At 45.0% G+C, this 22594-nt stretch overlaps 11 protein-coding genes across 11 annotated transcripts; 4 read left to right on the top strand and 7 right to left on the bottom strand.

Moving 5' to 3' along the window:
- Nucleotides 1-55: 55 nt before the first annotated feature.
- Nucleotides 56-928, bottom strand: TGAM01_v206764 (hypothetical protein; the record flags this gene model as incomplete). Its single annotated transcript, XM_018806859.1, has 1 exon — nucleotides 56-928. The coding sequence occupies one exon, from the start codon at nucleotides 926-928 to the stop codon at nucleotides 56-58; it is 873 nt and encodes a 290-aa protein (XP_018659949.1).
- Nucleotides 929-1816: 888 nt separating this feature from the next.
- Nucleotides 1817-2192, bottom strand: TGAM01_v206762 (hypothetical protein; the record flags this gene model as incomplete). Its single annotated transcript, XM_018806860.1, has 2 exons — nucleotides 1817-1964; nucleotides 2014-2192. 2 exons carry the CDS (start codon nucleotides 2190-2192, stop codon nucleotides 1817-1819), a joined length of 327 nt encoding a protein of 108 aa, XP_018659950.1.
- A 1825-nt stretch (nucleotides 2193-4017) lies between these two features.
- TGAM01_v206761 (hypothetical protein) lies at nucleotides 4018-5916 on the bottom strand (the record flags this gene model as incomplete). The annotated part of the gene is made up of 3 exons (XM_018806861.1): nucleotides 4018-4882; nucleotides 4948-5338; nucleotides 5406-5916. The coding sequence occupies 3 exons, from the start codon at nucleotides 5914-5916 to the stop codon at nucleotides 4018-4020; spliced, it is 1767 nt and encodes a 588-aa protein (XP_018659951.1).
- Nucleotides 5917-7845: 1929 nt separating this feature from the next.
- Nucleotides 7846-9108, top strand: TGAM01_v206760 (glycosyl hydrolase family 10; the record flags this gene model as incomplete). Its single annotated transcript, XM_018806862.1, has 4 exons — nucleotides 7846-8358; nucleotides 8444-8678; nucleotides 8757-8959; nucleotides 9019-9108. 4 exons carry the CDS (start codon nucleotides 7846-7848, stop codon nucleotides 9106-9108), a joined length of 1041 nt encoding a protein of 346 aa, XP_018659952.1.
- A 258-nt stretch (nucleotides 9109-9366) lies between these two features.
- Nucleotides 9367-10641, bottom strand: TGAM01_v206759 (capsule polysaccharide biosynthesis protein; the record flags this gene model as incomplete). The annotated part of the gene is made up of 1 exon (XM_018806863.1): nucleotides 9367-10641. The coding sequence occupies one exon, from the start codon at nucleotides 10639-10641 to the stop codon at nucleotides 9367-9369; it is 1275 nt and encodes a 424-aa protein (XP_018659953.1).
- Nucleotides 10642-12606: 1965 nt separating this feature from the next.
- On the top strand, nucleotides 12607-13712 carry TGAM01_v206758 (hypothetical protein; the record flags this gene model as incomplete). The annotated part of the gene is made up of 3 exons (XM_024549941.1): nucleotides 12607-12742; nucleotides 13082-13390; nucleotides 13462-13712. The coding sequence occupies 3 exons, from the start codon at nucleotides 12607-12609 to the stop codon at nucleotides 13710-13712; spliced, it is 696 nt and encodes a 231-aa protein (XP_024405327.1).
- A 93-nt stretch (nucleotides 13713-13805) lies between these two features.
- TGAM01_v206757 (hypothetical protein) lies at nucleotides 13806-15566 on the bottom strand (the record flags this gene model as incomplete). The annotated part of the gene is made up of 1 exon (XM_018806865.1): nucleotides 13806-15566. One exon carries the CDS (start codon nucleotides 15564-15566, stop codon nucleotides 13806-13808), a length of 1761 nt encoding a protein of 586 aa, XP_018659955.1.
- Nucleotides 15567-16291: 725 nt separating this feature from the next.
- Nucleotides 16292-17229, top strand: TGAM01_v206756 (hypothetical protein; the record flags this gene model as incomplete). Its single annotated transcript, XM_018806866.1, has 3 exons — nucleotides 16292-16340; nucleotides 16393-16626; nucleotides 16700-17229. The coding sequence occupies 3 exons, from the start codon at nucleotides 16292-16294 to the stop codon at nucleotides 17227-17229; spliced, it is 813 nt and encodes a 270-aa protein (XP_018659956.1).
- Nucleotides 17230-17467: 238 nt separating this feature from the next.
- On the bottom strand, nucleotides 17468-18038 carry TGAM01_v206755 (hypothetical protein; the record flags this gene model as incomplete). Its single annotated transcript, XM_018806867.2, has 3 exons — nucleotides 17468-17653; nucleotides 17707-17863; nucleotides 17923-18038. The coding sequence occupies 3 exons, from the start codon at nucleotides 18036-18038 to the stop codon at nucleotides 17468-17470; spliced, it is 459 nt and encodes a 152-aa protein (XP_018659957.2).
- A 1907-nt stretch (nucleotides 18039-19945) lies between these two features.
- Nucleotides 19946-20189, bottom strand: TGAM01_v206754 (hypothetical protein; the record flags this gene model as incomplete). Its single annotated transcript, XM_024549940.1, has 2 exons — nucleotides 19946-20083; nucleotides 20160-20189. 2 exons carry the CDS (start codon nucleotides 20187-20189, stop codon nucleotides 19946-19948), a joined length of 168 nt encoding a protein of 55 aa, XP_024405326.1.
- A 996-nt stretch (nucleotides 20190-21185) lies between these two features.
- On the top strand, nucleotides 21186-22189 carry TGAM01_v206753 (hypothetical protein; the record flags this gene model as incomplete). The annotated part of the gene is made up of 4 exons (XM_018806868.1): nucleotides 21186-21295; nucleotides 21358-21752; nucleotides 21817-21868; nucleotides 21928-22189. 4 exons carry the CDS (start codon nucleotides 21186-21188, stop codon nucleotides 22187-22189), a joined length of 819 nt encoding a protein of 272 aa, XP_018659958.1.
- Nucleotides 22190-22594: the final 405 nt, after the last annotated feature.

Genomic DNA, 22594 nt, shown 5'->3' with positions numbered 1-22594 from the left:
AACCCTCTTCCTTCTGTAACTCGTGTCTATATTGGCTCTATCTCAAGAGGTAAAATTAAACTAGGGGTCGCAGCGCATCGATTAATTCCGTCTTGCCGTAGACAACTTTGCTTTGTTTAGACTCCACGTCGACCATACCGCCTTTATTTTGGGCATCATTGGCCTTGATCAGCAGCTCAGCAAGAGTTGGGCTCATTACTCGCTCCATAACATCCTTCCACTCAGAGCGAGGAACAACCTGCACCTGAATTGCCTTCCCCAGTAGCTCGCTCAGCGCTGCGGCCGCGTCATTGGCGCTATATCGGCGTGGACCTTCAGCGTGGATAATCTCAACATCTTCCGTGGCAGCGGGCCGCAGCAAGACATCCGCAGCAATCAGACCAAGGTCCGACGCCGAGATCCTAGGGAACAGCGTATCCGTCGGATCGAGAAAGCTTGGTAGGATACCAGACTCTTTGGCTACTGGGATAGCTCGCCCCCATCCCGCTTCTATGTGCTCAGATGATCGTAGAAATACTTTCTTGCAGGGGACTTTGGTGAGTCGCAACTCAAAGTCACGGCACATTGTCGGCATCCCAATGTCATCGGTGACATGAGCGCCATAGTCAGAGATTGCGAGCACGCGCTGTGGTCGCGTTTCTTCAAGCGCAGTAGCAATGCTTTCAATAGCTTGTCTCATCTGTTCAGCGGTGTCCTTTAGCTGTGGAGCCGGTGGAACGATGACTTGAACTGTATGTGCATTGCCTATTGCCTGTGCGAGGGCTTTGGGATCCTGTAAGTCGGCTACAGAGATCTCACAGCCGATCTCACGTAGCTTGTCTCCTTTTGATGCATCGCGTAGAATTGCTCGAACCGGCTTGCCCGCCTCTCGCAGTGCCCGTGACGTTGCAAAACCGACTTTGCCGGTAGCCCCAACAATTGCAAACATTTTCAAGAGAGTAAATTGAATTCGCTGAGGAGAGGTGGATGTAGAAGCAGCAATGCTCTGCTCAATGATGCGTAGCTAGGAAAATTGAAGACTTGAAGAATCCAATACGTAGATGCGAGGAAGACTTGTATGTTCGCTGCCGTTGTACTTGGCCTCTTGTTTATGTGCCGTTTGTTTGCTCTTTATATTTCAAGTCTCTAGTAGCACAACTCATGACGAGGCTCGGTCTTTATAGAATTGTCCTAAAGCCGAAAAGAAGTTGAAAACTTGTTGCTCAACTGCCAGCGGATTAGCAACTCAAATGATCCAAGTCCGACCGCCGCTGATCTGAGACAAATGTTTCTCCTCGGAGCACAGTGCGTGGAAACTCGTGCCGTGAAATATCCCTTGGACTTTTCAAGTGGCACCGCACTTGGGCTACCTCCACTGCAGCTTTTAGACTGTGTCGTACACTATTACAATCGTACTAATCGAGTTGGCTAGGTATGTTTAATAAACAATACGGTATGACCTTGAACTTTTATCTAGGTATGTTATAATTACTTGCTTGAGATGGCGCCAATAAATTTATGAGAAACTTTTCTCTTTTCCATAGACAAGAATAGAAACTCGACATGACAAAGAGCACAAGAAAATACTATTATTCTTTTCAACACTGTTCAAAGCATACCAGTTTTGAACGTTTCGGAACTTCCGTGTATGCTTTGAACATTTCGGAACTTCCGAACTTCAGCGCAGCATGTAAAATACTTATAGGTATGGGGTCCACTATGTTTTCTCTTATGCTAAAAAAGAATGTTGGCCAATCAGCAAGACTTTCTGGAAAGTGTTGACAAAATTCTAAGCCTATTACAGCGAAATAGATTAGCTTAAGTATCAGCTAAATACTTAAGCACTAAGATCACAAGGATTTCCACAGCAATAACCATGGCCAGCACCGCCAAAAGCGCCCTGGAAGTCTATATTGATACATCCATCAGTAGTTCGCCAAACCGCGGCCGACCAGTTATACCCAGCATCATAGTCTTCATAAAAGCTATTGTCCAATTAGCAGCCTTCTAACTCTAAATTGTATTTAAACTTACTAGACCTCTTGTGCTGAGCTTCCAATGCCAGTGATATAACCAGTGTAACTGGATCCTGTAGAATAATCGGTTAAAGAAACCACGTCGGCTGCTCCGTCAATAGAGCCGTAACTAATCTGGCCATTCCAAGCAGCTACAGAGCTAGCAAGGGCGAGAGCATTGAAAGTAAGGAATCTCATTTTAAATCTTTCGACAGCAGAATTGATTGGTCAAGATTTGCTTGAGTGCTTTAGAGAGTAGTGGCAATGAGTATACGAAGTGGTATCTGCCATTGGAATATGATGATCTTTATATAAAGGTTTAGAAGGCATTACTACTTTCCTTAAACTATTAAAAGTCCCTAATTCGAAATATTACATTTAGAAAGCCTGCATGTCAGATTGAGTCGACATTTTTCAATCAATAGAAGCTAGCCATATTGAGTAGATTGGTTCGTCATTCAGAAAAAGGGCCGCATAATAAGAGGAGCCCGTATCTGCAATTCTTGAGTACTTTGCTTGATCTATGATCAGCTAATTGCGTAGTCCCTGTAAATAAAGCGGCCTGTTATTCCTAGTGTAGAAGTGATCAACGATATAAAGTACAAAATAAACATCTGATTTAAACAGGGTCGTGAGATCTTTGCCACCTAAACACAACATTGGCAAGGGCCACGGAAATACCCGCAATCAGAATAGCTTTGGTCAATCCTTGACGTTTCGCCAAGTTGAACTATAGCAGTGAAGATTTCTTGCAAAAGAACGCTTTTATTTGCGCTGAGAGGCTGTAACAGATGCTGGTGTTCAGTTCACATACAAGCAATAACGATTGTAATAACGCTCATTCAAGTATTATGCCAGGGCTGATAATGGAATATGGCTACTTGCTATATAAAATCGATGCATATAAGCTTACCTGAGGTACTTATAGCAATGTATGAGAATATGGCAATAGCTTCCCCATCATTTTGGAGCTCTATCTGGCCAGAGTCATGGAACATGCGTACGGCTGTGTCCACTACAACGCATATCTAGAAGCCAGTTACTCGATATAAGATCAGGCGAGATGAACCAGGGGCGAACAAATATTGGAAAGAAAGGAGAGAGGTACTGTAAAACAAATTTACGCTCCTGAATTAGTAATTTTAACGCAATTGTGGTACGGTTGATTCGAAAGCAGCGTGCCTATCTTCGCAAACTTAAGTGAGCTAAAAGCTCTCATGTATGCGCCACTTAATTATCGTATCAAACTCGTTTCGCTTTCCAAAATCGTATGATCCTCATTCCATTCTTCAATCTTCTTAAATTCCGTTTCAAAGTCTAAACGTATTCGTTAGTTTGATGACAGCGACTGCAGTATCCTTTGTGGAAGGTAGCTATCATGTACTAGCAGAGGATCCGTGAAATGTGCCTGGCTAAGCAATTATTGGGTAAGCTTACCGCGGCTGTTTTCAACATAGTCACCTATCTCAAAATTCTGATAAGCTAGTCAGGGGCACCACAATAAGCGGCCTGTAATGGGACGTAGCCCTGGGAAAACCAGCCATCAACGTTCATGGGTTCAGTATGCACACGACAACGCCAACATTTTATAAAGGTAGGGTAGGCCCTTGCTTCACCAGCCTGTGTGAGTTTTTAAGTGCAGTCTCGGCTTTACGCAGGTTATCTCTCTAACAATCCGGTTCGCATACAGATGAATCGCCCTTCACTTAGTAGATAGCTTCAGGATGGCCTACTCTTATTGCCTACAACGGTCTCTATTTATCATAGTGGCCTAGACTCTTCAAACTGGCCCTCTTTGGCAAGACTACATTTCGTTTGCCTATTTTCACAACGTGGCATTGATGGCCAGTGGCATTTGCTCTTTTTCTCCCAACTAGAAAAAGGGCAAGTCTGAAATTAGCGCTCGTCCATACAATGGCTTTCTCAATTAAGAATATTCTAAGTTCTAAATAGGGCTTCTTTATGAATCTTGAAATGAACAATACAATGATACTATCAGTGGCATATGGCCTATACTCATCTCTCAGGCAGCTCTTGTCAACGTTACATTAAAAGCGGCGGCCGAAATCTCAGTCAACTTGCCTCCTTTTCCATAACTGAATATGAAATCTCCTGTGCTTTTAAAGTCATATGCGGCTCGATCCAATTCAAGCCAGGACTGGCAACTGCCATTTTTCCATACCAATTTTGCGTCCTCTGCCAAGTTTTCCGCAGCAGTGGCAGTATCATAAATAGCGCGCCACGATCTTTGAGTGTTGCCATTGGGACTTTGAGCCACGAGATTTGTTGGATACAATCGAGCGTTGACATAGGAAGCTTTGGTGAGGGACTCCGGGTTTGCCGAGAGACCGTCAAGGCTGTACAAATCGGGATGATGGAGCACATCGAACCCCTGCACGATAAATTTCTCCATCGCCAAATTATTATCCGCGTCGATAGTCAGCACCATGGTGGAGTTCGTAGAATGATCAGTGTATGTGCCATTCAGCACCTCCAGTGAGGCAGCTTCAGCCCGCCCTGCCTTGTCAACTGCAGGAATAAGCTCTTCAACAATGGCGCTGAAGATTTCGGATGGCATGTTCTCGTTGACTTCAGCACCAGCAACAAGTAATACAACCGAGACATCAAAATCAGGAACCAGCCCAAAAACACCATGATAAAGGCCCAAGTCGCCACTCTTGGTATATAAGTCGACAATGCGGCCATCGGCTGTAAAGTGATCGCTCCGAAGAATCTCCCACGGTGCGCCAACGGAATATCCCCACGAAGAAGTATGGCTTCGTGGTTTCATCCATTCTCGAGTGCGCCGTGGGCTAAGAAAGCGGTTGTTAAGAATGCCCTCAGCAAAAGCGATTAGATCCGAAGTGCTCGAAAACATGCCACCGGCACTGGAAATGCGTTAACACAGCTGTCTATCATATTATGAGTGGAGACACTGAAGAGAGAACTTTACGTACCTTTCAAAACACCTAAAGTAACATTCCATGTGGTTTCTCCAACAGGAACGAAACCATTTTCCGAAAATGATTCTACAAATCCGTTGAATGAAGAGCTGTTCATATTAACAATGTCAAATACATTGTCTTGGATGTTGTCGATATAGCTCTTATTAGTGGCAGCATCAATTATCATTCCGAGGAGGGCAAAGCCAACGTTAGAATACGAAGGGCTAGTGTATGGTAAATAGATTGGTTCTCTTTTTTGTAAATCTTTGACAAGATCATCCTGAGTGCACGGTGGTGTGCCGGGAAGCCCTGAGCAATTTGGGCCGGTGCCTTGTGGAATAGCTGGTAGCCCAATTGTCTGCCACAGTGGAGTAGGAAAGATTCCCAAGTCAAAAGCCGCTAAGTTAAGATTAGCCTTCTCCTAGATATCACGATGAAAGAAACAAGAAGTGCAAAGAGTTCTTACTATCAGTGGCGAGGCCAGAGAGGTGAGTCATCAATGAATCGACAGTTATATCTTCCCATGAAATAGTTTCCGCAGAAGTAGAAGCAGCGGCTTCCTTGAGCTGAGGAATGTATTCAAGCACTGAATCATCCAAATGAATAGACTTGGACTGCAAAGCTGCTAATGCAGGAAATATTTTTGACAAGCTTCCCACCCGGAAGATCGTATCGTCATTGATGGATGCAGTTCCGATATCTGAGAGAACCGGGGGTGTATAATGATAGCTAAACAGCGGTCCGTCTTCATGTATAGATTTGACCATAATGGAGATACCGCTTGAGTTAAGCTTTGAGCTGAAGTTTGAATCGATGATTGACTTGAGTTTCTGATTGGCTAGTTTGACTGCTTCATTCTGGCTAGGAGCCTGTGGCGGTGGAAGTACAGCTCCAAGAGGCGGACATGAGCTTGCTATGACAGACGAAAGTAGGGGAAAGACAACTACTGCCGTCGCGGATACAACGCCGCATTTCATGGCCGGACGTAAAGGGGCAATTAATTGAGTTGTGCAAAGTGTCGAAAGAGAAACCCAAGATGAGTGAGACCGAATATATTTTTTTGCAAATTTCAGAATGGTGATACTATCTTATAGAGATAGATTTAATAATTTATACTTCAATTGTAAAGAATAGGACGGTTTTCGATACATAATGCTAGGTGAATTCCCTAGGTACGACGCGTCAACATTTAGCGATAATGGGGGACAGCAATAAGCGCTAAGCTGGAACTCGGCACCAAGCCTCAGGGGACAGCTAATGCTACTGACGCTGTCGAAGTGGCTGAGATTGACGGATTCAAAAAGCCTGGTCTTTGTAAAATACTATCACTCCAGAAGGATTCAGCACAGCCTTGGCGGATTCTACTAGGCATACTGCAACTATCAAACTTGACTGTGGGTCTCCTTGATTCCCTCGTCTAATTATATATTTGGTTAGCTAATTGCTAACACTGGAAAACAGTTTGCGAGGTGACATGGCACTGGCTACGTATATGGCTACGCAGCCTTGTTATTGCTATTTATAGATACATACAGCCGAGTATATGTCTTTGGAGAGGTGATTGCACTTAGCATACAAAGTGTACACTACTGTGCACATCATTGATCAATCAAACCTTATAGTTCAACTCAGCGGTAGATGACCTGACCTCCAAGCAACTTAGATATGGCTCTCAAACACGGCTCATCCGCACTTCTGAGTTTAAACATGGAAACATTGTACTCATAAGGATAGAGTGCGAATTACGCGACAATTTGAATGCCATGGATCCTGGCATCTTCGCTCAATCTAACGCCCGCGCCGCACCGAGGATAGCCAAAAGCTCATGTCTACCTCGGAAATCGAGGTAAAACTGGGCCTTGATGTTGGAATAAGAACTCTTGGTGCCCCTTTTTTATGATGGTATATAAGGAAATAGTAGTCCGTGAAGTCTTTGTGTTACGTCAATGACTCTAAACTAGGCAATGAAGATTCGCCTAGCGGCTATCTCAAACAGAGATAGCAAGCTTAGCTACAGGAAAACCTAACTCATCGAACGTAATTCGATTTATTTGTCCGTTAATTTTAGCGCAGAGAAAAGGATTGTCAAGGTATTTCCATACATGATTTACCACGGACTAAGAAGCACTAGTAGAGGCCCAGCACGTTAACAATTACATGCAAATCACTATTAAAAAAGCGGCATTAACAGCACCAAAAGAGAAAATTCTAGTCTTTTATACTTAACTGCCGCCTTAATCTATCCATAAGATAGGAGAACATGTAGCTCATATCGCTGCTCCCGTATCATGAGATCCATTTAGCCATATTTGTCCGGGTAATCAGAAGCATTTATGGTTAATAAATCTCCGGTGGCTCATATCTCGCTATGCATTACAAATGCCGAGCCTGTTGCCATCACAATTGAACATGTTTACAATGTTGATTGAGGCACGTGGTCTAAATATATTCTTGGCAGGGCGGTTAATTAGATCTCCCACTTCTATCTAATATGGCTAATATTGCGGCAAAAGCCCCCCCTCCGACATTGTTTAAAAACAAGCTTAAATGCGAAAGTCTAGAATCCCAGAGGGAAGCTTTGGATACAACACAATCTTGTCTTGGCGCAGTAAGTCGACTGATGTTATTGGGGGGTAAAGGTTCTTGATTAATGCCTCCAACGTAAATGTGTAGCAGCATCCTTGGATTTATCCAGGGCGGCTATTTGCTTCATTCTCAATTATGCTGAGAGTTGAATAGCAATTTCTCAGCTCCAGGTTATAAATTGCTCTCTGTTCCGCTTTCATTGCACAATAGCTATCGAGTGTCCCTCCAAGCTTCATCTTTGAGCAGCAAATGCACAGCTATACCTGTTTCACTCATCATCATTCCAGTTCCACCAGAGAGGTTTGATTCAATCGGTTACAATGAGAACAAGTCTTGTCTTTTGCCTTTTGGCACCTCTTGTGGCTTCTTTACCAGCCGAATTTGTTCAGCTAGAGCCAGAGCTGGCCGCACGTCGTGCCAACATCACTGAGCGAACTGCCGACCTAGAAGATCGACAAGCTTCTGTCAGCATTGACCAGCGTTTCAAAAATCGAGGCAAAATCTATTTCGGAACTGCCACTGATCGTGGCCTACTCCAACGGGACCGAAATGCGGCCATTATCCAAGCCAATCTTGGTCAAGTGACGCCAGAAAATAGCATGAAATGGCAGTCGCTTGAGTCAAATCAAGGTCAATACAATTGGGGAGACGCAGATTATCTCGTCAACTTTGCGCAGCAAAACGGCAAGGTCATACGTGGACATACTCTTATTTGGCATTCCCAGCTCCCAAACTGGGTCAACAACATCAACAATGCAGACACTTTGCGCCAAGTCATTCGCACGCATGTTTCAACTGTTGTTGGGCGATATAAGGGGAAAATCCGCGCATGGGTGAGTTGGGCGTATTCCCGGCCACGTATATTAATGAACACATGACATCGTTATGTTGAGCGATTCTGACCAATGTGCTTAACAGGATGTGGTAAATGAGATTTTCAACGAAGATGGAACACTTCGCTCTTCTGTCTTTTCCAGATTATTGGGCGAAGAGTTTGTGTCCATTGCATTCAATGCTGCTCGAGCTGCTGATCCGTCCGCCCGCCTCTACATTAATGACTATAATCTTGATCAGTCTGGATATAGTAAAGTCAATTTGATGAGGTATTATGTTGATAAATGGATCTCTCAAGGCGTCCCAATTGACGGCATCGGTATGTCCACTATCCCTTACGGCCCTCATACCCTCCATATCATGTTATCATGTGTAATGCTAACTTGGCATAATATAGGCACCCAAACTCACATTGGCTCTGGAGGAGGCTCGGCTATACTGGGTGCTCTTCAGCAGCTGGCTACTGCACCTGTTACCGAGCTGGCCATCACTGAGCTCGATATCGCGGGAGCGCCATCGAATGATTATACAGCCGTGGTTCAAGCATGCTTAAGTGTCTCTAAATGCATTGGTATCACTGTATGGGGTGTTAGTGATAAGGTAAAGAAACCCCCATTGTTCATCACGTTTAGGAGTATGGATCTGACACTGCATAACAGGACTCGTGGCGTAGTGGCAGCAACCCCCTTCTATACGACAGTAACTTCAACCCTAAAGCTGCATACAATGCTATTGCCAACATTTTGTGATGAGGCGTATAGTGTTGCATAAATCCTATTTGATAACGATATAGTTGTATTCTTGAACGCAACTATTTGTATCGACTTTCTAGTGATGCTGAACTGCATGAAGATAAATATTGTTGCACTAAACTCTCTGCTCCATTGCATACATGTGATTCATCGGAAATAACTTGTCCGAGTGGGCTATCTAGGTGAAACGAATTGCACGCTTTAAGACGCAAAAACAGGTCATTGACCAGTCATCCATTTGCAACTCCAAGATGTTTAATTTGGGACGCGACTTCCACTCGTTGCCGCACAAGCCCCAGGGCCAACCTCTCCTTCTCGTAGCAGGGGTCCAATCTTGAATGCTGGCATCTCTTCAAAGGCCGTTTTTGGGGGGTGGTTCTTGGGACGCCAGTACAGAGTACCATATCTCAACCAGTGGGCGTATGTGCCAGGAACGTTGTCGCTACCATCGTGTTTCCTCCAAAGAGAGCTCAACGTGTCTCCCATGACTCTAATGATCATGCCTGTTGCCAATTTCATGCCAAAAGATTTAGTCAAGCAATCCTCGACAATCTTGCGCGCAAGTTTTTGATCGTCGCTTTCTGTTTCATCGCCCTTCGGTATCTGTAGCGACATGAGTTCGAATTGCTTTGGGCCGTTCCATGCGGTAAGTTCGTTGATATGCTGGGATCCTATCATGTAATCGTATGCGTAAACGTGGTTTGCTACGTACTTGGGACCATCCCAGCCATCTTCCACATCGATGAGACCCATGACCATGGTGACGACATGCCCCTGGATGATATAGTCCGTCAACATCTTTGCAGTTTCTTCACGTCCATAGGTGATGCCATCCTCCTCCATCGAAAGTCCGGTGTCCATAAGGGGGAGTCCTTTTAATAGAGGGCTTGTATGCATTCCCTCAGTACTTGTCTTTCCCGCCCATAGTGTCAGCAACAGCTTATGGCACCTGAGAAAGAAGGGATTGTTTCGTTTCGAAGCCAGGAAGTAGTTTGTCATGCTGCGATCTGGGGCGCTACCCGTATTATATGTAAAAATCTCAAATGGAGAGCTTGGATTTCCGATAGTTTCGTTCCATACGCTGTCGAGATCTCCAATCTGAATCAAACCGACGTCTGCGTAGACGCCGCCGTATCTTAGCAGTAGAGGAAATCTCACAAGATCTGAAATGTGCTGGTTCACATGACGGCCGCCGATGGTGCCCTCTGTGAAGGCCTTTGGAAATACTTCTGGATCTTGTACGTCGAGATAATTTGCCACGTTCAAAGACGAGCCCGGTTCAACATCCAAGAGACGTACAACCCAGCCCTTTTTGGAGAATCTCCTGTGCCAGTTTCGAACAGTACGCTGATGGTAGCCGTGCATTTTCTGGAATCCGCTATTCCAAAAGAACCACAGGTTTTTCTCGTCTGTTATGGGCTTGGGATTAAGAAGCTCATGATCCACTTCCGCATCAGATCGGAGATCCAGCTCATCATGAGGAATAGCATCGACGCCGTTTGGTACGGGATATGTGGTGAATGAGTCCATGATGGCTTGGAAAAAAAAGGCTAGCAACAGTAAGCAGGGAAAAGAGGCGTCTAAATGCAATGGTCTATGCGTCGATGAGGGTCTTAGAGAAGATTGTTGTGCAGACGTAAATGTGAATCTGAAGAATGATTGAGATTTATATTTGACCACGAGAAGCCTCCCCGACGCTAATCTCTTGGACGGCAGCGGTTCCTGAGAAGCTAAGCAAGCCAATCTCCATGTGATCTCCGCTAGCCTGGCTTTCAGTGGCGATAACTACCTGTAACCAAGGAGTTTGTGGCTGGAATTGACAGCCTCAAATTACGGCTGAAGGCGGGGCAATCTGCGCTCATTCCTCCTCGGTCCTCGGACAATGAGTCACCCAGTGTCCCGCAACTGTGCTAGACAGCCTATGGCGAAGCTTTCTGCCCATTTAATTTGTTTCATGGGCTTATCAAAAGCGAGTCATCGCTAAAAGCGATTGGAAGAGTCATTTGTAAGACGTCGAACAAGATAAAGAGGTGAAACTCGTTATAGTCAATCTTTGCAGTGCCGATCTTCCGCTTAGCTTTGTGTGACTCCAATCGCAGCGAAAACTCTGCTCAAGAGTCAAAGACTATCTATTTCTAAGCGCTAAGAAATGTCTGGTGCAATTCGTAGGACTCGAGCAGTATCCCATAGCTAAAATGCCCTGGGGTATCATATGAGCAACGTTATAGTGCGCTCATAACGACACTATTAGAACTAGCAGAGGCAATTCGGTAGGATCCTAATATTAATAGTGTTTACCGGACTCCTGCGGACAACGTGGTCAATGTTCAACGCCTAATACGAATGTGTGCAGAATGGCTTTTCACGTAATTAGATCGCTAAGTCAAACATGTAATTTCGTGCTAAGATGTGAGGCGGATGTTGCTGGGTTGATAAGCGTCAGAGACTCCAGAGATGCGGGTACCTGAGAAGATCAACGGCTAGATGTTAAAAGCCACGTTATGAGACGCGCTTATAGAGGTTACATAACGATATATAAGATACATGTACGTTTAATCTGACCCATAAACTTCAACCAACCATTTCTGTTGCGTGAAACAGTTTTGTGTTCACTATTCACTTCAGCACTCTATAGCCGTAACTTGGGCGACTAGCTGATTGCGCCACCAGCTTACGAAAATACAGCGACGCAACTCAGTTCATATTGGCAACGGTGTTTTGAAGATTGCGATTGCAATATAATTTGTCTGATCATGTGACGATTACTGAATAACACAACAAGACAAAGCCTGGCGCATCTATACAGAAAAGGGCATAGTGGAGCGAAAGAGCAAAGCGGTACTTTAATCAAAGAGCATAAAAATTGAAGAATACAGTGATTTAGTACTAAATTACTATCAAATATACAATATCTAGGGCAACTTGGCGAGTGAAGCTTCCATTTATCTCAGGTTCGCAGTCTAACATGGGGACGGCAGACTGGCCGGTTAATCAGCAGCTTCTTGAAGGATCAACAGTCTATGTGTCAATATCCGCATAGAGACCCATTTCAAAATGATGGCAGGTTGTTCTGAGTCGCGCGGAGACTTTGCAGCTCGGAACAGATGTGGGATGGTTACAATCTCTCTTGTGTATTGCCATCATTCATTGAAGTATCAGTTACAAACGCCATCGTACCATGTGGGGTAGATCAAGGATCCCATAGTTGGGGTTTCCCCAATTAGGCACCGCGCGGTGAAACCACCAACACGAGTCTTCAACAGATGGATTTTCACGCGGAAAAGCGAGACAATTACGAGATTAATCACTGTTGAGCTTATAAATCCACAATGGAATACAAGCTAGAAGTACAAGTCGAAGTGTATCATCAGCTCTATTTAAAGGCTAGGTGCAGCCGCCATTTGTAGTTCTGATTACTTCAACTACAGATAAGAGATCAGCCATCGACACTCAAGACTTCCTCCCAAACAAATTATTTTTCCAAAACTTCGAAGCATGTCCAAAGTTATTGCAGTAGCAGGCGGTACTGGCAGCGTTGGCCGCACCATCGTGGATGAACTAGAGAAGTCTTCTCTTTACAATACCATTGTCTTGGCCCGCAATGCAAGTTACGGAAATTTCAAGGCTTCTAGTAAAGGCCTGATAGCTGACCTAGTGTTCAAGGCCCCGGAGCAAAACGAGAACAAGTCTCCTATTCTTGCGGTCGATTACAATAATGTGGCCGAAACGGCACAGCTTCTTGCGAACCACAAGGTGGAAGTCGTCATTTCCACCATTCACATAATGGAAGAGGTTGCTTCGACAGCGCAGCTCAATTTGATCAAAGCCGCCAGCCAGTCTGGTACGGTCAAGCGCTTCATCGTTAGCGAATGGGGTATTGTCCATACTGAAGAGTGCGCTCACATCCAGTCCTTGGAGTACAACTTGTTCTGACATCGGTATAGGTCTCCTATGTATAAATTCCGAGAAGATGCTGTAACTGAGATTCGAAAGTCTGGATTGGAATGGACTCGAGTCTCTAACGGCTACTTCATGGATTACTACGGATATCCTCACGTCAAAACGTATTTGAAGCCGCTCTCTTTCGTGATTGACGTGAAGAACAAGGCTGCTGGCATCCCTGGTTCTGGAGATGATGTTGTTGCTTTCACTTATACGGCCGATGTGGCCAAATTTGTCGTTGCATCTCTTGGGCTGCCCAAGTGGGAGGAGATCACTTATTGCTATGGTGAAAAGTCATCCTACAACAAAATTCTTGCCCTTGCAGAACAAGCTCGTGGTATGTCATTCTATGTGATTCTCTTTTCACTTGATCTATACAATTTATGCACAATGTTAACCTTATTTTAGGCACCAAGTTCAATGTTACCTATGATCCGGTTGAGAAGCTCAACAAGGGTGAGGTTACAGAGTTACCTTCCCACCCTGCCATATATGCCATGGCACCAAAGCAAGTACTCCAGGGAATCTTTGCACTGTTCGGCAAGTGGATCATCAACGGAGACTTTGACGTGCCTGAGGATCTCAGCTTGAACGCCAAATTTCCCGACATCAAGACGACCAAGCTGAGTGAGATCGTTGGGGCATGGAAGGGACACTAACGCAGTCCAGAGACTCACTCACCAAACGGATGATTGCCCAGGATAGGCTAGGATGGATATCAGTACGCCAGACAATAATCATTTTGCGCATTATTATATCAGCAATGGTATTGATCCCATCATTCTAAAACAACAAGTGAAGTCCCATGTTTCCTCGTCTTTCTCTCCACGAGTGTTCCATACTTTCTCCATGATCTTAAGTGCCTCATTCAGCGTGCCAAAAGCTGACAAAGAACCCATTTTGGAGGCAATTTGCCTGAACTCCGCCTCTTGGCTCTTGGTAGCAAGGCAGCCAGCGACAAAGAATGGCCAGGTGAGACTGCGCAATATTGCTGGAGATTGAATCTGCTGTAAAAGACGTAAAGCTGATGAAACATTTTCCTGAATACATTGATCTTCCTCTCGCCATCCAAACGTCGTGATCAATAGGTAGATAACGGCCGCGTATGCCCATATCAAGCTAACTGATATGGTATCTATATTCTGTAGAAGTGTCTCAGGATGGACATACGCTTGAGGAAGAATTGGGTTGGTTAGAGGCTGCTGCATCCCGTCATTAAGACTAGCAATGCCACTCTGAAGGCCTTCAGCAATCTTTTTACTCTCAAAGAGCAGTTCTTCTTTGAGTACGCGCCCAGATTTTTTTCTTTCTGTTAGAACCGCAATATCAGCTATCAGAAGAAGAATCGAGCCTTGGCAGCCGATGAAGTCTCCTAATTCTAATATTTGGCTTGGGTGAGCTGCTTTAGCTCTGGGTTTAATTAGGTGCGTATAGTATTCTCGCAATTGGGGAACAACTCCCAGAGTAGTCCCAGATATAATATCCGCAAAAATGATAAAAGCGACGTGAAATCGAAGGGCGCTTTGATCGCTGTTCCACATTCTGTGGCTGGGCGACTCAGTCGACCATCCCGGCCTCTGCATCATAGCGAAGACCGAGGTCAGGTCAGCTATCTCACCGCGAGAGCCGGGTAGTTCCAAAATCTCTTTAAGAAGTGAAACGGCAGCGGTTATGTGGACGCTCCATTCTGTAGTCCTTGCAATGTTGGTGTCAAACACTAATAGCTGTACGACACCTTCCAGGAGGTGCGCTTTTCCAAAAACTGATATCGGGGTTGGGCTGGCATGGAGATCATTAACACCCTTTCGTATGGAGTTGATTGCATTATCAATGTGAGAAGTGAGTTTGCGCTCAATTAATCTTCTGCAGGCCTCGTGTTCATCTCGCCCGGCGGAAACGTTCGCCATGACTAAGGTGAAGAAATAGGTAGAAAACCCCATTGCAGTGTGGAATAGTGGCATACTATTTCTCAACGTTGCTAGCACCCAGCCGCGCCCACCTTCAAAGATTGAAGGGCGGTAGAAGGGAAAAAGAAAGGGAAAGGCATAGTCCAGAAAAATGATCTCAAGATCAAGATCAATATCGTTGCTGACTCCAAGTAAAACCGGGTCAGTAACGCCTCTGTCCGATTTGACATCTTCAGCTTGTGTTGTATTATTCTTCGAGCGTTCATTGTCGGATGATGATATTTGAGCCTCCTGTTCAGTCTTATCCGCTTTAGGTGTTTGAGCAGCTACTTTCAGGCCGCTTTTCGACCGTTTTGTTCTTCCAAGAGGCAGTACTTTCACATAGCTCTTTTCGCGGCGACTTTCTGCTTTTTCTTTGACTTGAGCCTTGATTTGGTCTGCAAACTCATCTCGCTCGCGATCATTGTTCATCCAGCTTGGGCGGCTATTGCCATCGTAGCAAGTTATGTCAAGTGAGCGACAGGCGCTGCAAGCCGGTTGTTTTCGGTCGCATCGCTTCTTGCGGATCCGACAAGTCCAGCACGTTTTAGAAGATAGTTGGCTCATTAGAAATACACAGGCAGAGAGTGATAGTAAAGACGATATGATACTATACGGCAGTATGCTTCTTCAAAGCTATCGCCGCTTGTTCAAGCAGCCGTTGGAAAGAGCAAAGGAACGAACGAGGATACTATTACCAAAACATGTATCCGCGCGGTCACCAATCTGGGATTAGCGGATTACCAATATCAACGCCCACATCCAGGGGTAGGTTCCGCGGGGCTTGCGGACTTAGTCTTTCGTTGGCGGGGACTCAGACAATTGTTCCACGGCGATGAGAGTGACAATGACATTTGCTAGATGACTTACTGAACAGGTAATGTGTGAAAGCTTTCATGGAGATTTGTGGAATTAGTAATCTAACGTGAAATCTCTTTAAAAGCTTAGGAATTATTCGCTACCGATCACTGAGCCATTTACTTTTCTTTAAATCCAGTGCGTTAGACAAATAAACTCACTTAAAGCCTTGGCAAAGTCCGCTCATCGCTATGAAACAACGGCAATCCAGTTCAAATCTTACACATACCATATCCGGTAATAAAAACCTGATTATGAATCGAATGTATCGATATTCAATACCTACATGGTATAAAGTCGCTGTGAAATCGCGATGGACGACTATGGGAAACTGGTATCACTCGCTTTCTTCAAGAAACACTTGAGACAGCCAGAAATTTGCCACAGCTATTTGGGCTGCAAGTTCGCATCTTACTATACAAATCATCTCCATAATGCCTTCTTTCTCCACCAATCTCTCTAAGAAGCATGTCCTAGTGACAGGTAACACCTTCATCAACCCGGTATTCCTACTACCACTAACAACAGATTGCAGGCGGCTCGAAGGGTATCGGCAGATCTATCGTGGAAACCTTCTTAGCCGAAGGAGCGAATGTCTCGTTTTGCGCGCGGACTATTCGCGGAGACGAATTTTCGTCTTTCACGGGCGCCAGTCACGGAGCACAGGCCGTTGGCTCAACTGTTGACATTGGAAACCCAGACGAGATCAAAGCTTGGGTAAGCCAGGCAGCCGAAAAGTTTGGCCGCATTGATTCCGTTATCGCTAATGGTAAGCTATGCCAATACACTTTTGCCTTCTCAAACCCTTGCCAACAGTCTCTAATCAACATGCTTCTGAAAAGCATCTCCTATCCTTGTGGAAGCAACAAGTGAGGACTGGGAGAAGAGTTTTCGTGCCGATGTATTAGGCTTGATTACTTTGATCGAAGCATCTATACCTTTTCTTGAAGAGCAATCTAAAGCCTCGGAGAATGCGTCCATTGTCGTAATTAGCTCTTTGGCGGGATTTGAGGCGCGTCATCCGTCAATCGCCGGCCCCTACTCAACTTTGAAGAGGGCCCAGGCTGTCTTGGCCAAAGATTATTCCCGAACCCTTGGCCCCCGAGGTATTCGGATCAACTCGATTGCACCAGGGTCTATTGAGAACCCCAATATCACGTTACCTGATGGCACGATACAGTGGAGCTCTTATCAAATTGTTAAGAGAGATAACTATCCATTCTATAAAACTCTGCTGGATGCTGTTCCACTTGGAAGGACGGGTACTCCCGAGGAAATTGCTAACACCGTCGTTTTTCTTGCCAGCAGACTCTCTAGCTACACCAATGGGGCTAATATCGTGGTAGATGGTGGCATGTCTATTGCATTTTAAATTAGTCTATGTGTATTACGCTCTAAATGAGGCAGCCAAGGCGAATTACGTTAGACTTGTCTAGCATAACAGGCAATGAGAAACACTAGAGGTTCTGTAGAAAGATAACAGTGCATGAGAAGTCAATGACATGAATCGCACGTTTTGATTGCTCATTGTTGACTAGCTAAATGTATAGCTAAGGGTAGTCGCTTAATGAAGACAATAAATGCTTGCTCTATGGGGCCTTGTGCTTCCTCTACCATGCGATCTCAAGGCCATCGTATTGGTTTATTCCTTCGGCATGCTCCCAGCCTGAAACGAGGATATTGTAGAATTTTCCGTTGTAACTGGTGTCCGCCTTGTCGACAAGGTCCTTTACCGCTTTAGCTCCTGTTGCGACATCGAGATCGGCCTTATCAGAACCCATGTCTGTTTTCAACCACTATAGAAAGTGTTAGGACTCAAGACAATATAGAATACTGCAGAAATACTTACTCCTGGGCTTAAAGCCAAGAAAGTGAATCCTTCTTTCTTATACTCCATTGCATATTGAACTGTCAGCATGCTCATTGCGGCCTTGGTGATTTTATACGCGTATACCGGTGACCAACGGTAGCGGTCCGCCCACGCAACTGAACCCAGAGACGACGAACTACACTCTTGTTAGCCAAAATGCTGAGCGGCTTCTCTGAAAGAAAATAGATCTCTTACACCATGATAACTTTCTTTTCTTTTCCCCGTTTCAAAGACGGGATAAGTGCAGCGGTCACTCTATGAGCTGCGACAACATTGACGTCGAAGACTTGAAGCAACTCTTCCGCATCCATTGTGTGAATTCCTTCGGGCGTAACGGGCATTGACTAAAATGGATTTTGTTAGCATGGAACGTGCTGGCAGAATAATCAAATTTTCTACATACACCGATGTTATTGATCAAGACGTCAAGGCCTTCTCCTTCCAGCTTTTCTTCCACTTCGGCTGCAGCACGCCGAACGCTAGCGGTTTCGACAACCTCGCATTTGATGTGGATGACCTTTTTGCCAGAGGTATCAATGATAGCACCTAGTTCGGCCGGCAGGCTTCCTCTCGTCGTAACAAAGAGCTTTGCAATGCTTGAGTCGTCTACCAATTGACGGACAAGAGCAAGGCCGAGGCCACGACCTCCTCCTGTAACCAATACGTTCGACATTTGGAAGTTAGTTGAGTTTTTTATATGATGCAATACAGTTGACACAAGAAGAGGTGGTTGTCAATAGAACTATCTCTGTTTATAACAGGATATAGATATATATATATATATATATATCAATCTTTCTTGGCGGAGATAGGAGGAGGTAAATTTAAATCCGACTTGTGGTGGGAAGTATCTGTTGTTTTGCCAAGCATGTCCGATCGACTGACAAGTATCCCGCTTGATTGACGACTATCTAGGTGCTCTCATATTCTGCTATGACTTAGTAATGTTGCATTGGAAGGATGCGATCTATGAATGATCCATTCCCTAATTATTAAGCGTTTTCTCCTGGATGCTGATTAATTGACATAACAATATAGGGGAAAAAAACGCTCTTTAAGAAACTTCCCGATGCCTGCGAAAACGCATGTACTCAGTTTCTTTTATGTAAGAGCATTCTTTAATCTAGATCATTACGTGAACTTATCTCGTAGTTGACTACCCCTTTGGTTGTCTTCTCCTAACCCATACTTCTTTATCCGTGATACCTGATGCTTCACTAGCGCCAACTTCCGTTTGTTGCGAATCCAAGCTTTCCATTTCGCGCAACTGCGTTTCCCATATATTCAGCTGGTAATTTCCACGGTCTGCTGCTCCCGTGAATATATCGAATGACCATTCATGTTTTGGGCAGGTAAGCCCAGCACTAAAAACAATGCCAAAATCTTCAATGTCGAATGGCGTGCCTTGTGAGAGGGGATACGACGAATGAGGGCATTTCTCGTAAAAAAAAGTCATTATTGGATGCCTAAAGGTACAAGTAGGTGGCTATCAATTTGCCCCGGTGTCTGACTTACATGATCAACCGCATGAAATTTTCCTTTGTATCGAAACACCAAGACTTGATCTTTGAGCCCCTTCATATCCGATCGCTGGAGGGTACCATCTTCTCTAATAGCGACTTCCGCGCTTTGGAGGCTATCGTCTCTGGGTACTTGGAAAACTTTGCATCCTGGTTTAGAATCCGCACTACACGCTCTATAGTTCGCCAGGTTGTCATTGTCGGATCCCACGTCTGGAAACGATGAAGCGAGGCCGACAGAGAACCATTCTGCACCGGGTTGGGATGCTTCCCCGAATGAACTCATATCCTGATAAACCGGGATATCGCGGCTTCAATCCACCCAAAGAGCACTCCACGGGCCTCGCTTCAGACACTCGATGGCGCAGTTATTACACGTATCGATCAAGTTGTCGCGACAATAAACTCGATTAGATAATGTAAAAATTCGACTTCAAGAGTCACGTGGTGAGAATGACTACATGTACCTTGAGGACTGGAATTAGTACGCATGCACCTATGTAGGTCCCTAGGTACCCAAAGCGGCCTTGCATTCAGGAGTAAAACATAAACGTAGACAAGATTCAGCATAGCCGTTACTCGTATAATGGTGAGACTCTATAGCTTCAATATTGGTGTTAAAATGTGCAACTGAAAGCTAAGAGCTAGCTTTCTTTCGATTTCTAAGGTGAACATCCATGTATCGACGATTGGCAGATCTACTTCAGAGTCTTTAAAGATGCGTAGCGCCGACTTAAAGAAGGACTCTTTTCTAATTGGCTCTTCCACTTCATTATTTCCCCCCTATTTCCCCCTCTCCTTCGTTTTGCAGCACTCGCGTACCGTTCGATTATATGCTTTATTTGTCAGCTTGTAACAGCGAAGTCGTTAAAATGCTTTATCAAAAGGGAGGACATGGTTGTACATACATACATCTTTATCCAAGTACCAATTAGGCTTCATTCTTAGCTTACTTAATGTGACGATATATAAGCCATGATTTTGAGACTAGCAAGGATCGGCCGTAGCCTCAAGGACTCCGCTTGTCGGTGAAAGAAAATCACCACATCCGTCGGCCCTGGCAATCCTCGCTTCCAGATTAGTGGAATCAAAAACCCCGTAGCAGTCGTGCCGATATAGAGTCACCTTCCTCTGCAAACACGATGTCGCAGTGCAACAGCGATTACGGTAAACTCGGCAGGCTTTTGTGCGCTAACAAGACGAGCAGACGTAGTTCGCGATATACAAGCAAAGTGTCAATTGCACATGTTAGAGCTCAGATGGATATAGCGATCCACAGGACTTGTCACCAAAAGTAAGCCCTAGAGAAAACCACCTGTATAAAGCCCGCCCGAGGATCTTGACTAATTGCTTGAGGCGCATCGCAATTATGGGGTCTATGTAAAATGTATGTCACTACTATCGCTAGCTATTAATACTGAAGCCGCAGTATAGTAATCCCCCAATTGCATCAAGATCAAAAACAACGTGCCCGCTGGCCATTGCGAGTCTCGACCGCCTTTTGGCTGAACAGCATCAGATACTCACTCGTAGCCACAATGGGAGTGATTCCCGATTCGGCAAGTCATTAGCATCACGAATTCAGTCATTGATTATTAAATATCCGTGAAACATTTCGCGATACGCAGGGACCACGATTTCAGCGAGATATGAGTTGTATTGCCCAAAAGTCCACATATAGGTCCAATGGAGAAGGTGTTGGATGTTGTCGCTAATATGGATCAACAGACCACTGGCCACCCTCCTTCCTGTTTTGGCTTACTATGGAGATGAAGATCGCTAATCTCCCGTCATTCATGAAATAGTGCTATACGATTTCGTATAGAAAAGTCCTATAAAGATTGATCGATATCGCCAAGATGCGCCAACAATTAGGCATCTCTTTTGCATTTCCATCAACAGAAGCTCGTAATTCTCTTTAAGCTATACGCTTTCGTCATGGGTTTCGCCAAATTTGTCCCGTTGTTGCTTCTTGCTGCCAAGAATGCTTTGGCGGATACGCCGATTGCCGTTAGCGACTTCACCAACAATGGGGGTTTAGCAGCTGCGTGAGTGTCAAAATTCCGAAAGATGTTTGCCAAACGCTTCCTTTATGCTGATTTCCCAAAAGTCAAGCTGCCGCGCCTATGTGGTACCTGCCGTCTGGCACATGCATGCCCTCAGCGGCGGAAGATGGCGAAGGCAACCAGACAAACGGTGTTGATACAGACAACTGCAATATCAATGCTCTAGCAAATGGCTGTCCCGTGCAGCCTACTTGGCAAGGAGCCAACACATTTTACGGCAATGTTTCGGGTGAACCCTTCGTCACCATTCCGACGTACTGGGCATCGACCTTTTGCAATGGCGATTCCTCCGGCTCTGATGCTTCATATCGTATCATCTACTACGTGTATTTCAAGAAGGATACTGGCCACAAGAGCGACTGGGAAGGAATTGTTGTGAGGTTTACATCTCCTGACGGAGGCAACACTTATACTCGCGAATCAGTCATCATGGAGCAAGGTTAGTCGCGTCTGGTTGCACACGAAATATTATTCATCTCGAAGATTTACTGACACTTCAACAGACGGCAATCATGTGCATATTAGCTGGTCCGATGTCAATGACACTTTCGAGGGGTAAGTTGACGCCTCAAAAATAATATAGTATAGCAACGGCAGCTAATTTAGCATTACAGAGATAACGACTGGCAGAACTTTTCTCAGAAGAACCTTGATCACGGAAAGTTCTACTTTGGCAAATTCCACCACTCTGTTCACCAGGACTGGTACACCTCAGCTTTCAAGAACACTTGCCCTCCCCTCTCCGCTGATGACTACCGCAACGACGACTATCAGTTCTGGGCATATAACAACCTGCGCCCCGTGTCCGTCCTGAATCCCAATTGGGTTTGGGGCAAGGCAGATTCACCTGCTAACATCGACATCTGTTCTTATTAGACAGCCTTTTAGTTGAGGCGCCAAATATTATGAGCGATACGAAAATGTATATAATGCGAAAGTAAGACGGATCGCAACACTCGACAGGGGTTTCTAGATAGAGCGTCATTAGGTCCTGAATTAATAGAGAGGGGTCCAAAAACTGCTAGAGAGAGTCTGCCTTGGTTACTTATTATGCCATCGAGTGTAACACTTTCAGCCCTGATTTGCTTAAAATTGACCAATCATACTGGCTCACAAATCCCTGCATCTGCATATTGAGAAGAAGAGCGGCTGAGAATCTCGACTGTCCGCCTGTGCCGCGTTCAAGCCGCGTTTGGTCGGTCGCATCGGCGACCGACTTTATAATTTATCGCCGCCAGCTTCGCGATGCCCGACGTTATGGGATGATTTGCAATGAAATGC

Source organism: Trichoderma gamsii, assembly GCF_001481775.2.
Source record: "Trichoderma gamsii strain T6085 chromosome Unknown Scaffold_23.2, whole genome shotgun sequence".
Classification (NCBI taxonomy): domain Eukaryota; kingdom Fungi; phylum Ascomycota; class Sordariomycetes; order Hypocreales; family Hypocreaceae; genus Trichoderma; species Trichoderma gamsii.
This window is presented reverse-complemented; position numbering and strand designations above follow the sequence as displayed.